The 19,635-nt window shown below is 45.6% G+C and overlaps 1 protein-coding gene across 4 annotated transcripts in view; it reads left to right on the top strand.

Moving 5' to 3' along the window:
- The window catches only part of XRCC6 (X-ray repair cross complementing 6), a 41,251-nt gene that overhangs the window by 19,980 nt on the left and 1,636 nt on the right, over positions 1-19,635 (top strand). For 3 of the 4 annotated variants that reach the window (XM_034948450.3, XM_034948451.4, XM_055105388.2), the window contains exons 7-12: positions 4,032-4,218; positions 7,846-8,014; positions 10,950-11,111; positions 14,339-14,468; positions 15,660-15,760; positions 18,737-18,850. In XM_034948450.3, coding sequence (XP_034804341.1) covers positions 4,032-4,218; positions 7,846-8,014; positions 10,950-11,111; positions 14,339-14,468; positions 15,660-15,760; positions 18,737-18,850 — 863 coding nt within the window. Of the gene's footprint in view, positions 1-4,031; positions 4,219-7,845; positions 8,015-10,949; positions 11,112-14,338; positions 14,469-15,659; positions 15,761-18,736; positions 19,606-19,635 lie in introns of those variants that run through there. The other variant, XM_063603328.1, reaches the window with a different exon arrangement.

Consider the following 19,635-nt stretch of genomic DNA (forward strand, 5'->3'; position numbering starts at 1 on the left):
GTAGCAATCTACAGAGTGAGACCCTGTCTACAAAAAAAAATAGTTACTTTTGAAGATTGTGCAGTTTTGTAATTGGTTGCATTTATCGTCAACTCTCCTTCAAGCAGCCTTTAGACACTGATTTTCACATCTAAGAAGCCACCAAATGGTTGATGTTGTTAGTAATGCATCTGTTACCAACACTCATCTGTGAGTCACGTCATGCATTTCCAAGTTGATCTGAAGGTATATTAGGTGCTTGCCCCAGGAACCAAAATTTCTATTTGTGGCTCTGCTCAAAACCAGTGTTGTCTCCACGGTGTGAACCTGTATATCTTCGAACTATACAGACACTTGTCTAAACATGTTCTTTTCTTTAAATACTGCTAGGTTTTCCACAACAGTGAAGATTTGGTTATTGGAGACTGTTCTTTTCTGATAAAAGTGTTATAGCTGGCCGGGTGCGGTGGCTCACGCCTGTAATCCCAGCACTTTGGGAGGCCAAGGCGGGTGGATCATGAGGTCAGGAGTTCGAGACCAGCCACACCAACATGGTGAAACCCCGTCTCTACTAAAAATACAAAAATTAGCCAGGCTTGGTGGTGGGCGCCTGTAGTCCCAGCTACTCAGGTGACTGAGGCAGGAGAATCACTTGAACCCGGGAGGCGGAGGTTGCAGTGAGCCGAGATCACACCACTGCACTCCAGCTTAGGCGACAGAGCCTCTCAAAACTCCAGCTTAGGCGACAGAGCCATCTCAAAAACAAAAGAAAACAAAAAAGTGTTAAAGCTGTAAATTTGTCTCTGAGCATGGCTTTAGCTGCATCGTATACATTTTGATATATTGTGTTTTTACTTTCATGCAGTTCAAAATAATTTTAAATTTTCTGGCCGGGCGCGCTGGCTCATGCCTGTAATCCCAGCACTTTGGGAGGCCGAGACGGGTGGATCACCTGAGGTCAGTAGTGCGAGACCAGGCTGGCCAACATGGCGAAGCACCGTCTCTACTAAAAATACAAAAATTAGCCAGGCGTGGTGGTGGGCACCTGTAATCCCAGCTACTCAGGAGGCTGAGGCAGGAGAATCACTTGAACTCGGGAGGCGGAGGTTGCAGTGAGCTGAGATTGCGCCACTGCACTCCACCCTAGGCGACAGAGTGAGACTCCATCTCAAAAAAAAAAAAAAATTAGCTGGGTGCAGTGGCATGTGCTTGTAGTCCCAGCTACTTGGGAGGCTGAGGCAGGAGAATCTCTTGAACCCGGGAGGCGGAGGTTGCAGTGAGCCAAGATGGCGCCACTGCACTCCAGCCTGGGTGACAGAGCAAGACCCTGTCTCCAAAAAAAAAAAGAAAAATGTTTTCCTCGTGATTTCTTCTTGGGTTTTTTATAAGTGTATTGTTTAATTTTCAAAAATTTCAGGTTTTCCCACATTTCTTTCTGTTGTGGACCTCTAACTTAGCTCCATTGTGGTTAAGGAACATACTTTATGGGATTTCAACCTTTTTCCATGTACTGAGACTTGTTTTGTGGCCCAACATATGGTCTCTCCTAGAGAATGTTCTATGTGCTTGAGAAGAATGTGTATCATGGGTTATTTTACGTTCTTTTTTTCCCCCATAATATAAGAATTTTTTGCATATTGTAAATATATGTGTACATTGTTATTATTGCAGAACACATTTTCTTTTTTTGGAGATGGAGTCTTGGTCTGTCATCCCAGGCTGGAGTGCAGTGGCACGATCTTGCCTCACTGCAACCTCTGCCTCCTGGATTCAAACAATTCTCCTGCCTCAGCCTCCATAGTAACTGGGACTGCAGATGCACGCCGCCACGCCTGGCTAATTTTTTTTGTGTTTTAGTAGAGATGGGGTTTCACCGTGTTGCCCAGGCTGGTCTCAAACTCCTGAGCTCAGGCAATCCGCCCGCCTCAGCCTCCCAAAGTGCTAGGATTACAGGCATGAGCCACTGCACCCGGCCTGCAGAACACATTTTCAAGAGGGATTATAGACTGCTTAAGCTGTTGGTATAAGTGCTCTGGAGTAATATGTCATGATGGAAAAGTACATGAGCTTTGAAACAGGGATACTTGAGTTTGAATATGGATTTTTATTGTGTGTCCTTGGGCAAGTCATGTAACTTCTCTGAGCCCTCACTTATAGAAGGTCAATAATAAGGTTCTTGAGTGGCAAGCAATAAAAACTGACCTTGAGCTGGGGGCTGTGGCTCACACCTGTAATCCCAGCACTTTGGGAGGCCGAGGCGGGCGGATCACCTGAGGTCAGGAGTTTGAGACCAGCCTGACCAATATGGAGAAAGCCTGTCTCTACTAAAAAATACAAAATTAGCCTGGTGTGGTGGTGGGTGCCTGTAATCCCAGCTACTCGGGAGGCTGAGGCAGGAGAATCACTTGAACCCGGGAGGTGGAGGTTGCAGTGTGGAGATCGTGCCATTGCACTCCAGCCTGGGCAACAAGAGCGAAACTCCATCTTAAAAAAAAAAAAAACAAAAAACAAAAAAGGCTGACCTTGACTAATTTCAGCGTATGAGTCAAATAATTAGTTCTAGGAATCTACATAGCAGGAACTAATGACAGTGTCTTTAGGGTGCCATTATGAGAAGAAAGTATCCTCTGCAATCATATCCTTTCATGGCCACTGCTCAGAGACCCCGACTCTCAGATGAGAACGTCCTATGGCCTTCTCCAGGGTCAGATATGCCCACCACTTGGCCAGAAGAAGGCACAGCAACTTGACTTTGACTAACATTCTCCCAAAACTGTAGTGGGGGAAGGATAATTCCCAAAGAAAAATTGGGGTGTTTTTTTGTTTTGTTTTGTTAAGTAACCCTTATTTTGATGGGGCTTTATTCTTTCTTCTTCTTTTTTTTTTTTGAGATAGAGTCTCGCTCTGTCGCTAGGTGGAGTGCGGTGGCACGATCTTGGCTCACTGCAACCTTCAACTCCCTGGTTCAAGCGATTCTCCTGCCTCAGCCTCCCGAGTAGCTGGGATTATAGACTGTGCGTGCGCCACCATGCCTGGCTAATTTTTGTATTTTTAGTAGGGATGGGGTTTCACCATGTTGGCCAAGCTGGTCTCGAGCTCCTGACCTAGGATTACAGGCCTAAGCCACCGCACCCGGCATGATGGGTCTTTATTCTTCAAAGCAGGAGGAAGGGATCCTAGAAAAACAGAGACAAGGCCAAACATGGTAGCTCACACCTGTAATCCCAGCACTTTGGGAGGCCAGTGCGGGTGAATCATGAGGTCAGGAGTTCAAGACCAGCCTGGCCAACATGGTGAAACACCGTCTGTACTAAAATAAAAAGAAATTAGCTGGGTGTCGTGGCAGGTGCCTGTAATCCCAGCCACTTGGGAGGCTGAGGCAGGAGAATCGCTTGAACCCGGGAGGTGGAGGTTGCAGTGAGCTGAGATCACACGACTGCACTCCAGCCCAACCAATAGTGTGAGACTCTGTCTCGAAAAAAAAAAAAGCAGAGACAAGACAACTAGTACAGTACTTACAGGGTTATTATGATGATTAAATGAGAGAATAGCTGTGAGGTGATTGATATAGTGCTGTGCTTAATACAAACTATCATTTTATTATACGGGTTGAGTGTTTCTAATCTGAAAATCCAGAATTAGAAATGCTCTACAGTCTGAAACTTTTTTGAGCACTGACCTAATGTTCAAAGGAAGTGCTTATTGGAGCATTATGGGTTGTTAGATTTTTGGGTTGGGAATATTCAACCAGTAAGTACTATAAAATGCAAATATTCCAAAAAAAACCTGAAATCTGAAACATTTCTGGTCCTAAGCAAGCATTTTGCAAAGGGATACGCAAGCTGTAGTACGTTCTAGTTAATATATTGTGGTACAGATTCTGAGGTGGTATAGCAAATTCGATTGTATTATTAAAAAGCATATTAATATTTTGAGAGCTTGCTTAGGATTATTGGAGAGAATAAAACAGTGAAGCTTTGGTGTTATGAGGGAATTTTAGATAGAAAAGTGCAGTTTTTCAGTTCATGCTCTTTCATTTTTCACTCCCTCAGGTTAAAGCTGAAGCTCAACAAAGATATAGTGATCTCTGTGGGCATTTATAATCTGGTCCAGAAGGCTCTCAAGCCTCCTCCAATAAAGCTCTATCGGGAAACAAATGAACCAGTGAAAACCAAGACCCGGACCTTTAATACAAGTACAGGCGGTTTGCTTCTGCCTAGCGATACCAAGAGGTCTCAGGTAGGTAGAGATGCCTTTTGTTGTTGTTGTTTTTGAGACAGGGTCTCATTGTGTCGCCCAGGCTGGAGTGCAGTGGGGCGAACATGACTCGCTACAGCCTTGACCTCCTGGACTCAAGCGATCCTTCTGTCTCAGCCTCCCAAGTAGCTGGGATCACAGGCATGTGACATCACACCCAGCTAATTTATTTATTTATTTATTTTTTAAGAGACTGGATCGACTGGGCACAGTGGCTCATGCCTGTAATCCCAGCACTTTGGGAGGCCGAGGCGGGTGGATTACCAAGGTCAGGAGTTCAAGACCAGCCTGACCAACATGGAGAAACCCCATCTCTACTAAAAATACAAAATGAGCTGGGCATGGTGGTGCATGCCTGTAATCCCAGCTACTCAGGAGGCTGAGGCAGGAGAATCACTTGAACGTGGGAGGCAGAGGTTGCGGTGAGCCGAGATCATGCCATTGCGCTCCAGCCTGGGCAACAAGAGTGTAACTCCGTCTCAAAAAAAAAAAAAAAAAAAAGAGACGGTGTCTAGCTATGTTGCCTGGGCTGGTGTCAAACTCCTGGTCTTAAGTAATCCTCCTGCTTTGGCTTCCCGAAGTGCTGGGGTGCTGGGATTACAGACATTGGCCACTGTGCCCAGCGTTTTTTTGTTTCGTTTTGTTTTGTTTTGTTTAATAGAAATGAGGTCTCACTGTGTTGCTCAGGCTGGCCTCGAACTCCTAGGCTCAAGCAGTACTCCTGCTTCAGCCTCCTAAAGTGCTGGGATTATAGGTGTGAACCACCACACCTAACCCAAGATGCTTTCTTACTGAATTTTCTCCAACTGAAGAGTTAACAAGGAGGAGAGACATTGATCAGGCTGACCAGTTAAATAACTTTCATATGTGCATCTTTCCTTTCCTTCTCCTTCCCTTTCCTTTTCTTTTTTCTCTCTCCGACTCCCTCCCCTCCCCTCCCCTCCCCTCCTCTCTTCTGTTTCTTTTCTTTCCGCTAGTCAAGTGAAGCAGTGGGAATGGAAAAGGAACAAAGAAATCTGTAACTGGTTGTGATCAATTAGTTGTAAACACCACCGCACTTGGACGAGCCATGTGCACCTTTCTTGCTAACCTGTTAAACCACAAAGACTTAACTCTTTGGGACTGTGGTATCTGGATCAGTGATATTTTGATAGCTAGAAAGTTAAACTGGGCCAGTGTCTGAAAGAGATGTCAGTGAAAACCTCACCCCTTCATCACTCAGTACATGCTGCTGTCAGTCTAACAGTCTTGCTCAGGTACAATAGCAGAAAATACTTTATAGTTAATTAGGGAGATAAGGAGTTAGGAAAAGTATGAAGTGAACTCATTTTTTTAGGGAGAGAATTTATTTTTGCTAGTGATATTTTTCCTGTGCCTTGGGATGACATACATCTCCCTTTCTGCATCTGAAAGACAGATGGAGGACGCAGAACATTGTCTTTTCTCATCCTCTTACCTTTGCTCAGTCTATAGAGGGATTTAACATCAAAAATTAAAATTGAATGAGTCATGCTTCCTATATGCAAAATGTGGAAGAATCTGAGATTTTACATAAGTTTAGGGCCTATAAGGATGACTAAAATATTATTTTGATTCAAGCCAGAGAGTTTTGCCCTACTCTTTGAAGGAGAAAAAGATAAGGAATTTTCTTTTCCATTTTGGAAGTAACTAATTTTTTATATTGATTTATTTATAGGCAGTAAGCTCTCTGGTCACTGAGTTTCTTTCTTGGTCCAGTATGTTTGAAAAAACCTTGAGAGTTCTTTTGTTCATAAAACCCAAATTTGAATCTGCTACTAAGCTGTTATTAGTCACATATCCAGGATCAAATGCAAACATCATTGGGTATGGTGGCTCATGCACTTTTGGAGGCTGAAACAGGAGGATCACTTGAACCCAGGAGTTTGAGATCAGCCTGGGCATCATAGCGAGACCCTGTCTCTACTAAAAAACTAAAAATTAGCCAGGCGTGGTGGTGCACAGCCTGGGGAAGAGAGTACAAAAAAAAAATATATATATATATATATATGTATATGTATGTATGTATGTATGTGTGTGTGTGTGTATATATATATCTCTCTCCAAACAATACAAATAATCTTTGCAGTAGCGCCATCATGGTTGACTGTAGCTTCAACCTCTTGGGTTCAGTTGATCCTCCCACCTCAGCCACCTGGGTAGCTGGGACTACAGGCTCATGCCACCACGCCTGGCTAATTTTTTGTATTTTTTTTTTTTTTTTTTCATAGAGACAGGATCTCACTATGTTACCCAGGCTGGTCTCGAATTCCTGGGCTCAAACGATCCAGCCACCTTGGCCTCGCAAAGTATTGGGATTACAGGCATGAGTCAATGTGCCCTGCCTTGGAAGTAGTACTTATATGTGTGTGTCTCTGCCTCCCACATTGAGACCTAGCACAGTACCTGACATAGGTCCTCTCATTTAATAAATAGATATGGTGGCCGGGTGCGGTGGCTCACGCCTGTAATCCCAGCACTTTGGGAGGCTGAGGCGGGCGGATCACGAGGTCAGGAGATTGAGACCATCCCGGCTAACACAGTGAAACCCCATGTCTACTAAAAATACAAAAAAATTAGCCAGGTGTGGTGGCGGGCACCTATAGTCCCAGCTACTCGGGAGGCTGAGGCAGGAGAATGGCGTGAACCCCGGGGGGTGGAGCCTGCAGTGAGCCGAGATCGCTGCCTGGGTGACAGCGAGACTGTCTCAAAAAAATAAATAAATAAATAAATAAATAAATAGATATGGTTTGGGCTGGGCACAGTGGCTCACACCTGTAATCCCAGCTAGTCAGGAGGCTGATGCAGGAGAATCACTTGAACCTGGGAGGTTGCCGTGAGCCGAGATTGCGCCACTGCACGCCAGTGACAGTGTGACAGACTGCATCTCAAATAATAAATAATAATAAATAGATATGGTTTAAGCATGCTTTGTGTGTCAGGGATGGTGCTGACAGGTCAGTACATTTTTTTTTTTTTCTTTTTTTGGGTTGGGATAGAGTTGCTCTGGTACCCAGGTTGCAGTGCAGTGGCGCCATCTTGGCACACTGCATCCTCGAACTCCTGGGCTCAAGCGATCCTCCAGTCTCAGCCTCCCAAGTAGCTGGGACCACAGGTGTGTACCACTATACCGAGCTAATTTTTAATTTTTTTATACAGATAGGGTCTTGCCATGTTGTCCAGGCTGGTCTTGAACTCCTGGGCTCAAGCAGTCTTGCCTCAGCTCTCAAAGTGCTGGGATTACAGGCATGAGGCACTGCACCTAGCCTATTTTTATTGTTTTTGCAAAGAGGATCTCACTGTGTTGCCCAGGTTGGAGTGCAGTGGCTATTCATAAGCACAATCCCACTCTAAAACAGTTTGAACATCTACCTCTTGGGATTGTTACAGAAGATAAAGTAGTTGGTGTAAAGTACCTGCAGTCACTCAATAAATGTTAATTCCCTGTTGGAGAAGGAGGATGCCCCAGGTGAGCCATCTTCCTGCTCCTTAGCAGAGAGCTGATTTTAACTTGCTAGTGTCAGCATCTTCGAGTTATTTTGCATCTCCTCGTAGCCTTCCCATTTGATCCTTGTTGTTCTTCTCCTTCAGATCTATGGGAGTCGTCAGATTATACTGGAGAAAGAGGAAACAGAAGAGCTAAAACGGTTTGATGATCCGGGTTTGATGCTCATGGGTTTCAAGCCGTTGGTACTGCTGAAGAAACACCATTACCTGAGGCCCTCCCTGTTCGTGTACCCAGAGGAGTCGCTGGTGATTGGTAAGTAGCGTGGACCATGGATGAGTGACTCTAACACACAGTGCAGTTTACGGAGCAGCGCTTTGTAAATGGGCACTGCTTGGACACTGTACAGGAGATGTTAATGGAGTATGTTGAAAGTGTTTCGGCCGGGCGCGGTGGCTCACGCCTGTAATCCCAGCACTTTGGGAGGCCGAGGCGGGCGGATCACGAGGTCAGGAGATCGAGACCATCCTAGCTAACATGGTGAAACCCCGTCTCTATTAAAAATAGAAAAAATTAGCCGGGCGTGGTGGCGGGCGCCTGTAGTCCCAGCTACTCGGGAGGCTGAGGCAGGAGAATGGCGTGAACCCAGGAGGCGGAGCTTGCAGTGAGCTGAGATCGGGCCACTGCACTCCAGCCTGGGCGAAAGAGCAAGACTCCGTCTCAAAAAAAAAAAAAAAAAAGAAAAAAAAAGAAAGTGTTTCAAGCTCTGCCTGGTGCAGTGGCTCATGCCTGTAATCCTAGCACTTTGGGAGGCTGAGGCGGATGGGTCACCTGAGGTCAGGACGAGCCTGGCCAACATGGTGAAACCTTGTCTCTACTAAAAATACAAAATTTAGCCAGGCCTGGTGGCTTGCGCCTGTGATCCCAGCTACCTGGGAGGCTGACGCATGAAAATCGCTTGAACCTGGGAGACAGAGGTTGCAGTGAGCTGAGATCACACCACTGCACTCCAGCCTGGGCCATAGAGTGAGACTCTGTCTCAAAAAAAACAAAAGTGTTTCAAGCTCAAATTTTGGAAATGTGGGAATGAAGAAAGTTAAACAGATTTCTTTTTTTTTTTTTTTTTTTTTTTTTGGAGATGGAGTTTTACTCTTGTCACCCAGGCTGGAGTGCAGTGGTGCAGTTTCAGCTCACTGCAACATCCGCCTCCCGGGTGAGGACTGTGGAATTTAGCTTTATATATATATTTTTTTTAATTAAATTTTTTTTTTTGAGACAGTGTCTCACCCTGTCACCCAGGCTGGAGTGTAATGGTGCAATCTCGGCTCACTGCAACCTCCGCCTCCCTGGTTCAAACGATTCTCCTTCCTCAGCCTCTGGAGTAGCTGGAATTACAGGCACCTGCTACCACGTCTAGCTAATTTTTGTATTTTTAGTAGAGACGAGGTTTCGCCATTTTGGCCAGTCTGGTCTCGAACTCCTGACCTCGTGAGCCACTGCACCTGGCCTTATTTATATTTTTATTCATTTTTTTGTTGTCGCCTAGGCTGGAGTGAAGTGGCACAATCTCGGCTCACTGCAATCTCCATCCCCTGGGTTCAAGCGAGTCTCCTGCCTGAGCCTCCCAAGTAGCTGGGATTACAGGTGCACGCCACCACGCCCGGCTAAATTCTGTATTTTTAGTAGAGATGGGGTTTCACCATGTTGGCCAGGCTTGTCTCGAACTCCTGACCTTAGGTGATCCACCCGCCTTGGCCTCCCAAAGTGCTGAGATTACAGGCGTGAGCCACCATGTCCAGCCTGGAATTTAGCTTTTTAAAAACAATTTCCCATGTAATTCTTTGAAGCATCAGATAGCAAAAAGCAAACAAAACCAAAATAAGTCCACAGCTTTTTCTCCAGTGTTGGAAATTAAAGAGGATGTGAACCTTGCCGTTGTGTTTATTTGTGCAGTCTAGACCCTATCTTCTTTTGTGCTATGGCTCATGAACACCCCAGATTTGACTTGATTGGTTTTCATTAGTAACTGGGGTCATGTCATTAACCTAGCGTCAGTAAAAGTGAACTGACATTAATAATTTGCTTTTTTTTTTTTTTTTTTTGGAGACAGTGTCTCACTCTGTCACCCAGGCTGGAGTCCAGTGGCACCATCTTGGCTCACTGCAGTCTCAAGTTCCCAGGCTCAGGTGATTTCCCACCTCAGCCTCTCGAGCAACTGGGACTACAGGTTCACACCACCACGTCCAGCTAATCTTTTGTAATGTTAGTAGAGACAGGGTTTTGCTATGTTGGGCAGGCTGGTCTCAAACTCCTGGGCTTAAGCAATCTACCTGTCTTGGCCTCCCAGAGTGCTAGGACTGTAAGCGTGAGCCACCTCACCTGGCCAATAATTCACTTTCTGTTTGTTTGTTTTGAAACAGAGTCTCACTCTGTCGCCCAGGCTGGAATGCAGTGGCAATGTCTCTGCTCTCTGCAAGCTCCGCCTCCTGAATTCAAGCGATTCTTCTGCCTCAGCCTCCCAAGTAGCTGGGACTACAGGCACGCACTACCATGCCCAGCTAATTTTTGTATTTTTAGTAGAGACGGGGTTTTACCATACTGGCCAGGTTGGTCTCGAACTCCTGACCTTGTGATCCGCCCGCCTGTGCCTCCCAAAGTGCTGGGATTACAGGCGTGAGCCACCATGCCCGGCCATAATTCACTTTCTTAAGTGGAATGTTTGGGGCTTCTAAACCTCTTATTCCTTTTTAAATTTTCCTTTCTGTGTCTCTGCTGTCCCCATTTTCCCCTCAGCTGTGGGGTCCTCCAACCCTTACCTGTTGAGATATTATAAGCCCTTTAAAGGCTTGGTGCGGTGGCTCATGCCTGTAATCCCAACACTTTGGGAGGCTGAGGCTGGAGGATCAGTTGAGCCTAGGAGTTGGAGACCAGCGTGGGTGACTTAGAGAGACTTTGTCTCTACAAAAAATCTTAAAACTAGCTGGGTGTGGTGGTGTGTGACTGTAGTCCCAGCTATTCAGGAAGCAGAAGTGGGAAGATTGCTTGAGCTTGGGAGATCAAGGCTGCAGTGAGTTGTGATTGCAGCACTGCACTCTATCCTGGGTGACAGAGCGAGACCCCGTCTCAAATAAATAAATAATAAAATTAAAATAAGCCCTTTAAAGAAAATGGAAGAGAAACTTTAGGGCTAAAAGAGAAGAAAGGAGGAAACCTTTTTAGGAGGCTAGTCACTGGGCTTTTTGTTTTCTAGGGAGCTCAACCCTGTTCAGTGCTCTGCTCATCAAGTGTCTGGAGAAGGAGGTTGCAGCATTGTGCAGATACACACCCCGCAGGAACATCCCTCCTTATTTTGTGGCTTTGGTGCCACAGGAAGAAGAGTTGGATGACCAGAAAATTCAGGTGACTCCTCCAGGTATGTGGCAGAGATATTTCCAGGGCTTCTGAACCTTGCCCATACTTTGGAATCATCCATGGACTCCTAATGCAGACCTACTGAATCATAGTCTCTGGGAATGGGGCTTAAAAATGTCTATTTTTAAGCTTTCTTGGGTGAATTTCGTGCACAGCCAGGTAAGGCCACTAAATATGGTGATGGGGTGCACAGCATGCGCAGCCGTACAAGGCTGATCTGCAGCTAGGATAGAGAAATGTCTGCCTAGGGGACTGTTTGCAGATTACTGACACAAGTTCTTGGGACCTCACTGCCGACACCTTTCTTTCCAAAGCCATTGTTTGGCACCCTTGTAATGTCTAATGTTTGGTTTAGTTCCTATACAAACCAACCATGGGGTTTGCCAAGATAGTGAGGTATAGCGGAAAGACCATGGATTTTAAAGTCAGATTTGACTTTATCTTGTGCTTATGTGTCTGGAAGCTTGCTTGCTTTTGTTTTGGGCCCATCTCTGCTGCTTGTTAGCTGGTCAACGTGGGCAAGTAATTTAACCTTTCTGTTTAATATTCCTTAGCTACAAAGATGGGCGTTCTGGAGCACCTTTCCCTCAGGGTGGTTTTACATTTGAGATGAGTTACTGTAGTTTTAACTTTGATCCTCAGCATGCTCAGGAGTGCTCAGTTACTAAGCTATTGTATCTCAGCTCCAAATTCACCCTTTTATGCTCTGCACTGCTGAGGCTGAAATGATCCAAACCTAATTTCATCTTTCACAGCTGGCTCTCAGGCTGTGTCTATAGTGGGTGCTAGAGGGAGACCAAAGGGCAGAGGAGAGGTGAGGGATTTGCTTCTTCCTGTTTGCTCAGTGTGGTCAGCATTGTCAGCAAAGGCTTTCACCTGGTAGCAGCAGTTAGTTACAGGGCGTAGATTTTTTAGTCCTTCCAGAACCAGCCAGTAACTGAACTAAAATCAGCCTGATAACTCTTACCTGTTTCCTTTTATTTATCACGTGGTAGAGGGTAAGGAAAAAAGGGGCGAGGGTGAAGCTCAGAGAAGGCCCCCGTGGAGCTGGGACTTAGCCCTCTAGGGAGGAGGCACTGTCCAGCTGGCTCTGGATGTATCAAAAAAGCTGGAGACTGGAACCAACTGCCGCCAGGTAAAGGGTCTTTGCTGGGGCAATACAGGTAGGAACAGAAATACAGGAGGGCCACAACCACAGTTTTGCTTTCTGCAGTTTCAGTTACCCATAGTCAACCATGGTCCAAAAATTTTAAATGGAAAATTCTAGAAATAACTTAAAAACACAATCCCACCTGGGGCAGGAATCATCTGTTTGTTCAGCATCTCCACACTGTAAATGCTACCCACCAGTTAGTCACTTAGTAGCTGTCTTGGTTATCAGATTGACTGTCAAGGTAATCAGTATTGCGGTGCTTGTGTTCAGGTCACCCTTATTTAATAACGGCCCCAAAGCACAAGTGTAGTGGTGCTGGCAGTTTGGATATACTAAAGAGAAAGTCATAAAGTGCTTCCTTTAAATGAAAAGGTGAGAGTTCTTGACTTTAAGGAGGAAAAAAATATATGCTAAGGTTGCTAAGATATATGGTAAGAAGGAATCTTCGAACCACAAAATTGTTAAGAAGGGAAAAAATTCATTTTAGTTTTTTTTTTTTTTTTATGCTGAGGTTGCTAAGATACATGGTAAGAAGGAATCTTCTATCCACAAAATTGTTAAGAAGGAAAAAGAAATTCATCTTAGTGGCCAGGTGTGGTGGCTCACGCCTGTAATCCCAGCACTTTGGGAGGCCAAGGCAGCGGATCACGATGTCAGGAGATTGAGACCATCCTGGCTAACACGGTGAAACCGTCTCTACTAAAAATACAAAATTAGCCAGGTGTGGTGGCAGGCTCCTGTAGTCCCAGCTACTTGGGAGGCTGAGGCAGGAGAATGGTGTGAACCCGGGAGGTGGAGTTAGTGAGCTGAGATTGCGCCATTGCACTCCAGCCTGGGTGACAGAGCGAGACTCTGTCTCAAAAAAAAAAAAAAATAGTTTTTTTTCCCCCCCTTCTTTTTTTACATAAATTGAGACAAGGTCTCACTATGTTGCCCAGGCTGGTCTCGAACTCCTGAGCTCAAGTGATCCTCCTGCTTCAGCCTCCCAAAGTGCTGTGCTTACCGACGTGAGCCACCATGTCCGGCCCAAGCTAGTTTTCCTGTTGCACCTCAAACTGTAAAAGTTACTGCCACAGTACATGAGAAGTGCTTAGTTAAAATAGAAAAGGAGGCCAGGCACTGTGGCTAATGCCTGTAATCCTAGCACTTTGGGAGGCTGTGGCAGGTGGATCGCCTGAGCCCAGGAGTTTTGAGACCAGCCTGAGCAACATGGTGAAACTCTGTCTCTGCAAAAAAATACAAAAAAGTAGCCAAGTGTGGTGGCATTCACTTGTAGTCCCAGCTACTTGATAGGCTACTTGAGCCGGAGAGGTAGAGGCTACAGTAAGCTGTGATCACACCACTGCATTCCAGCCTGGGTGATAGCAAGATCCTGTCTCAAAAAAAAAAAAAAAAAAAAAAGATGAAGGCTGGGCGCAGTACCTCACGCCTGTAATCCCAGCACTTTGGGAAGCCGAGGTGGGCAGATCCCCTGAGGTCAGGAGTTTGAGACCAGCCTGGCCAACAAAGCGAAACCCCATCTTTACAAAAAGTACAAAAATTAGCCGGGCGTGGTGGCGCCTGTAATCCCAGCTATTCAGGAGGCTGAGGCAGGAGAACCGCTTGAACCTGGGAGGCGGAGGTTGCAGCGAGCCGAGATTGCGCCACTGTACTCCAGCCTGGGCGACAAGAGTGAAACTCCATCTCAAAAAAAAAAAAAAGATGGAAAAAAACATTAAATATTAAATTTATGAACGTATGACATGGACAGAAACATGTTTCAATTGACGGCAGTCAGGTTTGGTGCTGTCCGAGGTTTCAGGTATCCTCCCGGGTTCTTCAAACATATTCCCCAGGGATAAGGGATCTACTGTATACAGGAAGGGGCACCCCTCCTCCCTTGCAGTCTTCTGGAAACTGCAGAGGGAGTCTGTTAGGCAGATGATAACAAAAACCAGCTGGTGGAGTTCAAGAAATGGGGCCTACGGGGCCCCAGCCCCAGCACCACAGGACATAAAAGGAAGAATTTGGAGCTGAGAAACAAGTGACTGCAACACTTGAAGTCAAATCAAAGAAAATTTATCTCCTTTCTTCAGGCTTCCAGCTGGTCTTTTTACCCTTTGCTGATGATAAAAGGAAGATGCCCTTTACTGAAAAAATCATGGCAACTCCAGAGCAGGTGGGCAAGATGAAGGCTATTGTTGAGAAGCTTCGCTTCACATACAGGTGAGTCAATCTCAGGCCTTCTGGAACTGCCTCCTGAGTTGAAAGTCTTATTAGAAACAGCTTGGGCATAGGCCAAGAGAATGGCACTACTCTTTTCAGCAAACTGACAGATTACTACTTGTTATTAATAGTTTTTTGAAAGCCATATAGAGAATGGAACCTTTTATTATGTTGGAGACTCTGGGATTTTGTGGTTGCTCTGTTGTGCTGTACTTAGCCAGATTAGTTGGTTGAACAAATTTGAAAAAATAGCAGGATTCTTATTCGCCCTTCTCCTTGATTGTTTGTTATTCCACAATGAGCAAAAGTAAATAAATCTAGTGTAAATGTTAAAGGCTTAAAAGAATGATTAAGTAATTCAAGTCATTCCCTCTCACATATATAATAGACCAACTCTCAGAGCCTGCATAATGGGACACTAAACGTAATTTTTTTCACGTCATTTTTAAAAATTTATTATTATTATTATTATTTTGAGACAGGGTCTCTTGTCACCCAGGTTTGATTGCAGTGGTGTTACCGTAGCTCACTGCAGCCTTGACCTCCCTGGGCTCAGGTGATTCTCCCACCTCAGACTCCTGAGTAGCTGGGACCATACCCTTGCACCACCACACCTGGCTAATTTTTGTATTTTTTGTAGGGACGGAGTTTCACCATGTTGCCCAGGCTGGTCTGGAACTCCTGAGCTCAAGCCATCCGCCTGCCTCAGCTTCTCAAAGTGCTGGATTACAGGCATGAGCCAGGGTGCCCAGGCTGGTTTGCTTTTTAAGTTGACTTGAGACAAAGTCTTGCTCTGCCATCCAGGCTGGAGTACCGTGGCACGATCATGGCTCACTGCAGCCTCGATCTCCTGGACTCAAGCAGTCTTCCTGCCTATGCCTCCTGAGTAGCTGGGACCACAGGCGTGCACCAACATGCCTGGCTGATTTTTAAATTTTTTGTAGAGACAGGGTCTCACCATGTTGTCCAAGCTGGTCTTGAACTGCTAGACTCAAGCATTCCGCCTACCTTGGCCTACCAAAGTGCTGGGATTACAGGCATGGGCTATTGCACCTGACTTCAACTGTTTTACTTGGGGTGTTTTTCTCAGCTCACCCCGGACCTGTAGTATCTCAGGTGGTTTTATTTATTCTAATTTTTTCAATGTTTAAATTGTCATGTTTCAGTTGAGTTACATTATTGTTTTAACAGAAGTGACAGCTTTGAGAACCCCGTGCTGCAGCAGCACTTCAGGAACCTGGAGGCCTTGGCCTTGGATTTGATGGAGCCGGAACAAGCAGTGGACCTGACATGTAAGGAGGTTGAATAGAGTAGTTCTTTTCATGGGAGGCTTTCTTACTGGTTCCACTCTGCACCAGTAATTTGGGTGCATTTCCCAGTCCTCTCTAAACACTTAACCTCATTCCCCAGACCCCCTCTGTTTGGAAGCTTTTCCAGACCAGCTTAAACAGCCAGGGAACAGATGTGGCTGGTTCCATAGTGAGAGGAGGAGAGTGTCAGGCTTCTGAGACCTGCCTCTGCACTAGGCCGCCCTGTGACTACATGCTGGTGAAATTTAAAAAATAATATAAGAGGCTGGGCACGGTGGCTCATGCCTGTAATCCCAGCACTTTGGGAGGCCGAGGCGGGTGGATCACGAGGTCAAGAGATTGAGACCATCCTGGCCAACATGTCTCTACTCTGTCTCTACTAAACTCTGTCTCTACTAAAAATACAAAAAATTAGCTGGGTGTGGTGGCGTGTGCCTGTAGTCCCAGCTACTCGGGAGGCTGAGGCAGGAGGATCGGCTGAACTCAGGAGGCAGAGGCTGCAGTGAGCCGAGATTGCATCACTGCACTCCAGCCTGGTGACAGAGCGAGACGCTGTCTCAAAAAACAAAACAAAAACAAAAAAAAATTAAATAATTTAAGAGGAAATAAGTGGTGGATTTGGGTTTAGAATCCAGCGACTCGCGGCTGGGCGTAGTGGCTTACGTCTGCCTCCTAGGTTCAAGCTATTCTCGTGTCTCAGACTCCCGAGCAGTTGGTCCCCGCCCGGCTAATTTTTGTATTTTTAGTAGAGACGGGATTTCGCCATGATGGCCCGGCTGGTCTCAGAATGATCTATTTTAGACAAAATATCCCCAGTGTTAAAAGCAGAAGAGTTATTGGACCATTGTTACTGTGGTGCCTGCTTAGCTGTGTCTGGCGAAAGAGAAACGTTTTGAGCTAAACAGCCCATCTCCTCCTTTCAGGCCTTAGGCAAATTTGGAAGTTGGTGGCCTAGTGCCTAGCAAGGTAGTTTAGGACACAGGTGCCCGCCACCAAGCCCGGTTAATTTTTTTGTATTTTTAGTAGAGACGGGGTTTCACTGGGTTAGGATGGTCTCGATCTCCTGACCTTGTGATCCGCCCGCCTTGGCCTCCCAAAGTGCTGGGATTACAAGCAGGAGGCGCTGCGCACGGCCTATTTTGTGTTTTTATTAGTGATTGGGTTTCACCATGTTGGCCAGGCTGGTGTCAAATTCCTGACCTCAAGTGATCCACCTGTCTCGGCCTCCCAAAGTTCTGGGATTATAGGCATAAGCCACCGTGCTCAGTACTTTTATTTTTATTTTTAGTACTGAGCATAGGCTGGACCTCAGTACACTCATTCATTCATTTGAGACAGGTTCTCACTCTTGTCACCCAGACTGAAGTGCAGTGGTGGGATCTCGGCTCACTGAAACCTTTGGCTCCCAGGCTCAAGCAGTTCTCCTGCCTCAGCCTTCCGAGTAGCTGGGATTACAGGCACCCGCCACCATGCCTGGCTGATTTTTGTATTTTTTGGTAGAGATGGGGGTTCACCATATTGGCCAGGCTCATCTTGAACTCCTGACCTTAGGTGATCCACCCGCCTCGGCCTCCCAAAGTGCTAGGATTACAGGCAAGAGCCACTGCACCCAGCTTCTCTGTACTTTTAAAACTCTACAGATGATTCCCAGATTGGGAGCCAGTGCTCTTGCAGAGGTTCCCATGATGTGGACCAGGGGACTTCTGATGCAGCAGGAGCACAGTTTGGCTCCAGCATTGTGCCATCTAGGTACACCAGCAAGAGCTCCCCTCCATGCTTGGCAAATACGGGCATGTGAGCTGCCCATCTCATCACCCTTGCCTTTGATGTGACACAGCTCATGTCAGAAGCTTGATTTAACAATATAGTTGTAAGCTAACAAAAAAGGAAACAAAAGTATGATCTTTCCTCCAAAGTTGCCTTTTCCCGTCATACTTGCTCCCCCTGTTTCAGCCAGTCATCTCCCCATCCCACTCCTATTCTTCTTACATTCTGGTTTCCAGCTCTGTGATTTCAGTTAAATAATAAATCCTATTCTATCAGTAAGTCCTGCCAGTTCTGTCACTTCTCATGATTATGGGTCCTCCCACCCACACCCCACTTCACCTGTCTATCTTACCCTCTTTCAGTTCACCCTCCATGCAGCCATCAGGGGATTCTTTGGATAAGGCGTAATTCCTTGGCAGGCATCCCAGCTTCCACGACCTCATCATACCCATCTTTCTCACCTCTCTGCTGGCCCTGTCCTCCTTAACACCCTACCTTCCAGCTATATGTCACCTGCTATTTCTCTCCCAATGCCTTCTGCTTCTTATCTTTCACCACCCCTCCTGTGTTCCAGTGTGTCTGTACAGTCGCTTCTTGCATGGTGTTGCCCAACTCCACTGCATCGTTTTTATCCACCTCCTCTCTCTCACTGGGCTGTAAGCTCACCGCAGGCATGAGCACTTGTTTGAATTCCCAGAATCTAGCTTAGTATCTCCACTGTACCACTGCCCTTCGGGAAAGTCATGTAATCTCTCTCCTTTTCTCCTCTGTAAAACTGGGGACAAATCAAGAGGCTGAGGCAGGAGAATCGCTTGAACCAGGGAGTTGGAGGTTGCAGTGAGCCAAGATCGCGCCACTGCACTCCAGCCTGGCAACAGAGCAAGACTCCATCTCAAAAAAAAATCTAAAAAAAAAAAACTGGGGACAAATTTATCTATCCTATAGGTTGTTAGAAGGAGTAAATAGAGTAAGTTTAAAGCATTTACAACAGTGCCTGGCGGTAGTATGTGTGATTACAGTAAATGCAGGTGTTGGAAGGTACTTGGTAAATGCTGGAAAGACCTTTCCCTAGACCCCTCCCACCTTAGCAGTTAGGTGCTCTCTCTTCTGGTTCTCAGAGAGTTCTGGAAGTGGACAGCAAGCTGGGGCTCGTGACTCACCAGGCCACTCTTCTGTGTTTTGATTTTCTAGTGCCCAAGGTTGAAGCAATGAATAAAAGACTGGGCTCCTTGGTGGATGAGTTTAAGGAGCTTGTTTACCCACCAGATTACAATCCTGAAGGGAAAGTTACCAAGAGAAAACACGGTGAGAAGCTGAATGTGGACATGTGGGCTATTTTAAAAAATTGCTTTTATGATAGTCTTATCACAGTGGGCAATATCCTTTCAGAAATATCTATTCACAGTCTAGTTAAAATGGCTTTTATCCAAAAAACAGACAATAACAAATGCTGGCAAAGATGTGGAGAAAAGGGAACCCTCATACACTGTTGGTGGGAATGTAAATTAGTACAGCCACTATTATGGAGAATAGTTGGGAGTTTCCTCAAAAAGTGAAAACTAGAGCTACCATATGATCCAGCATACCATATGATCCAGTCAGTATATACCCAAAAGAAAGGAGATCAATATATCAAAGAGATACGTGCACTCCCATGTTTATTGCAGCACCATTCACAATAGCCAAGATCTGGAAGCAACTTGTGTCCATCAACAGATGCCAGGTAAAGAAAATGTGGTACACGTACACAATGGAGTACTATTCGGCCATAAAAAAGAATGAGATCCTGTCATTTGCAATAATATGTTAAGTGAAGTAATCCAGGCTCAGAAAGACAGACATTTACATGTTCTCACTTATTTGTGGAATCTAAAAATCAAAACAATTGAACTCATGGAGAGAGAGCATAGAAGGATGGTTACCAGAGGCTGAGAAGGGTAGTGAGGCATTGGGGGGTTGGTGGGGATGGTTAATGGGTACAAAAAAAAAATAGAATGATTAAGATCTATTCGATAATACAACAGAGTGACTATAGTCTAATTTAATTGTACATTTAAAAATAACTAAAGGAATACAATTGGAATGTTTGT

This window comes from Pan paniscus, chromosome 23 (assembly GCF_029289425.2).
Source record: "Pan paniscus chromosome 23, NHGRI_mPanPan1-v2.0_pri, whole genome shotgun sequence".
NCBI classification, from domain to species: Eukaryota; Metazoa; Chordata; class Mammalia; order Primates; family Hominidae; genus Pan; species Pan paniscus.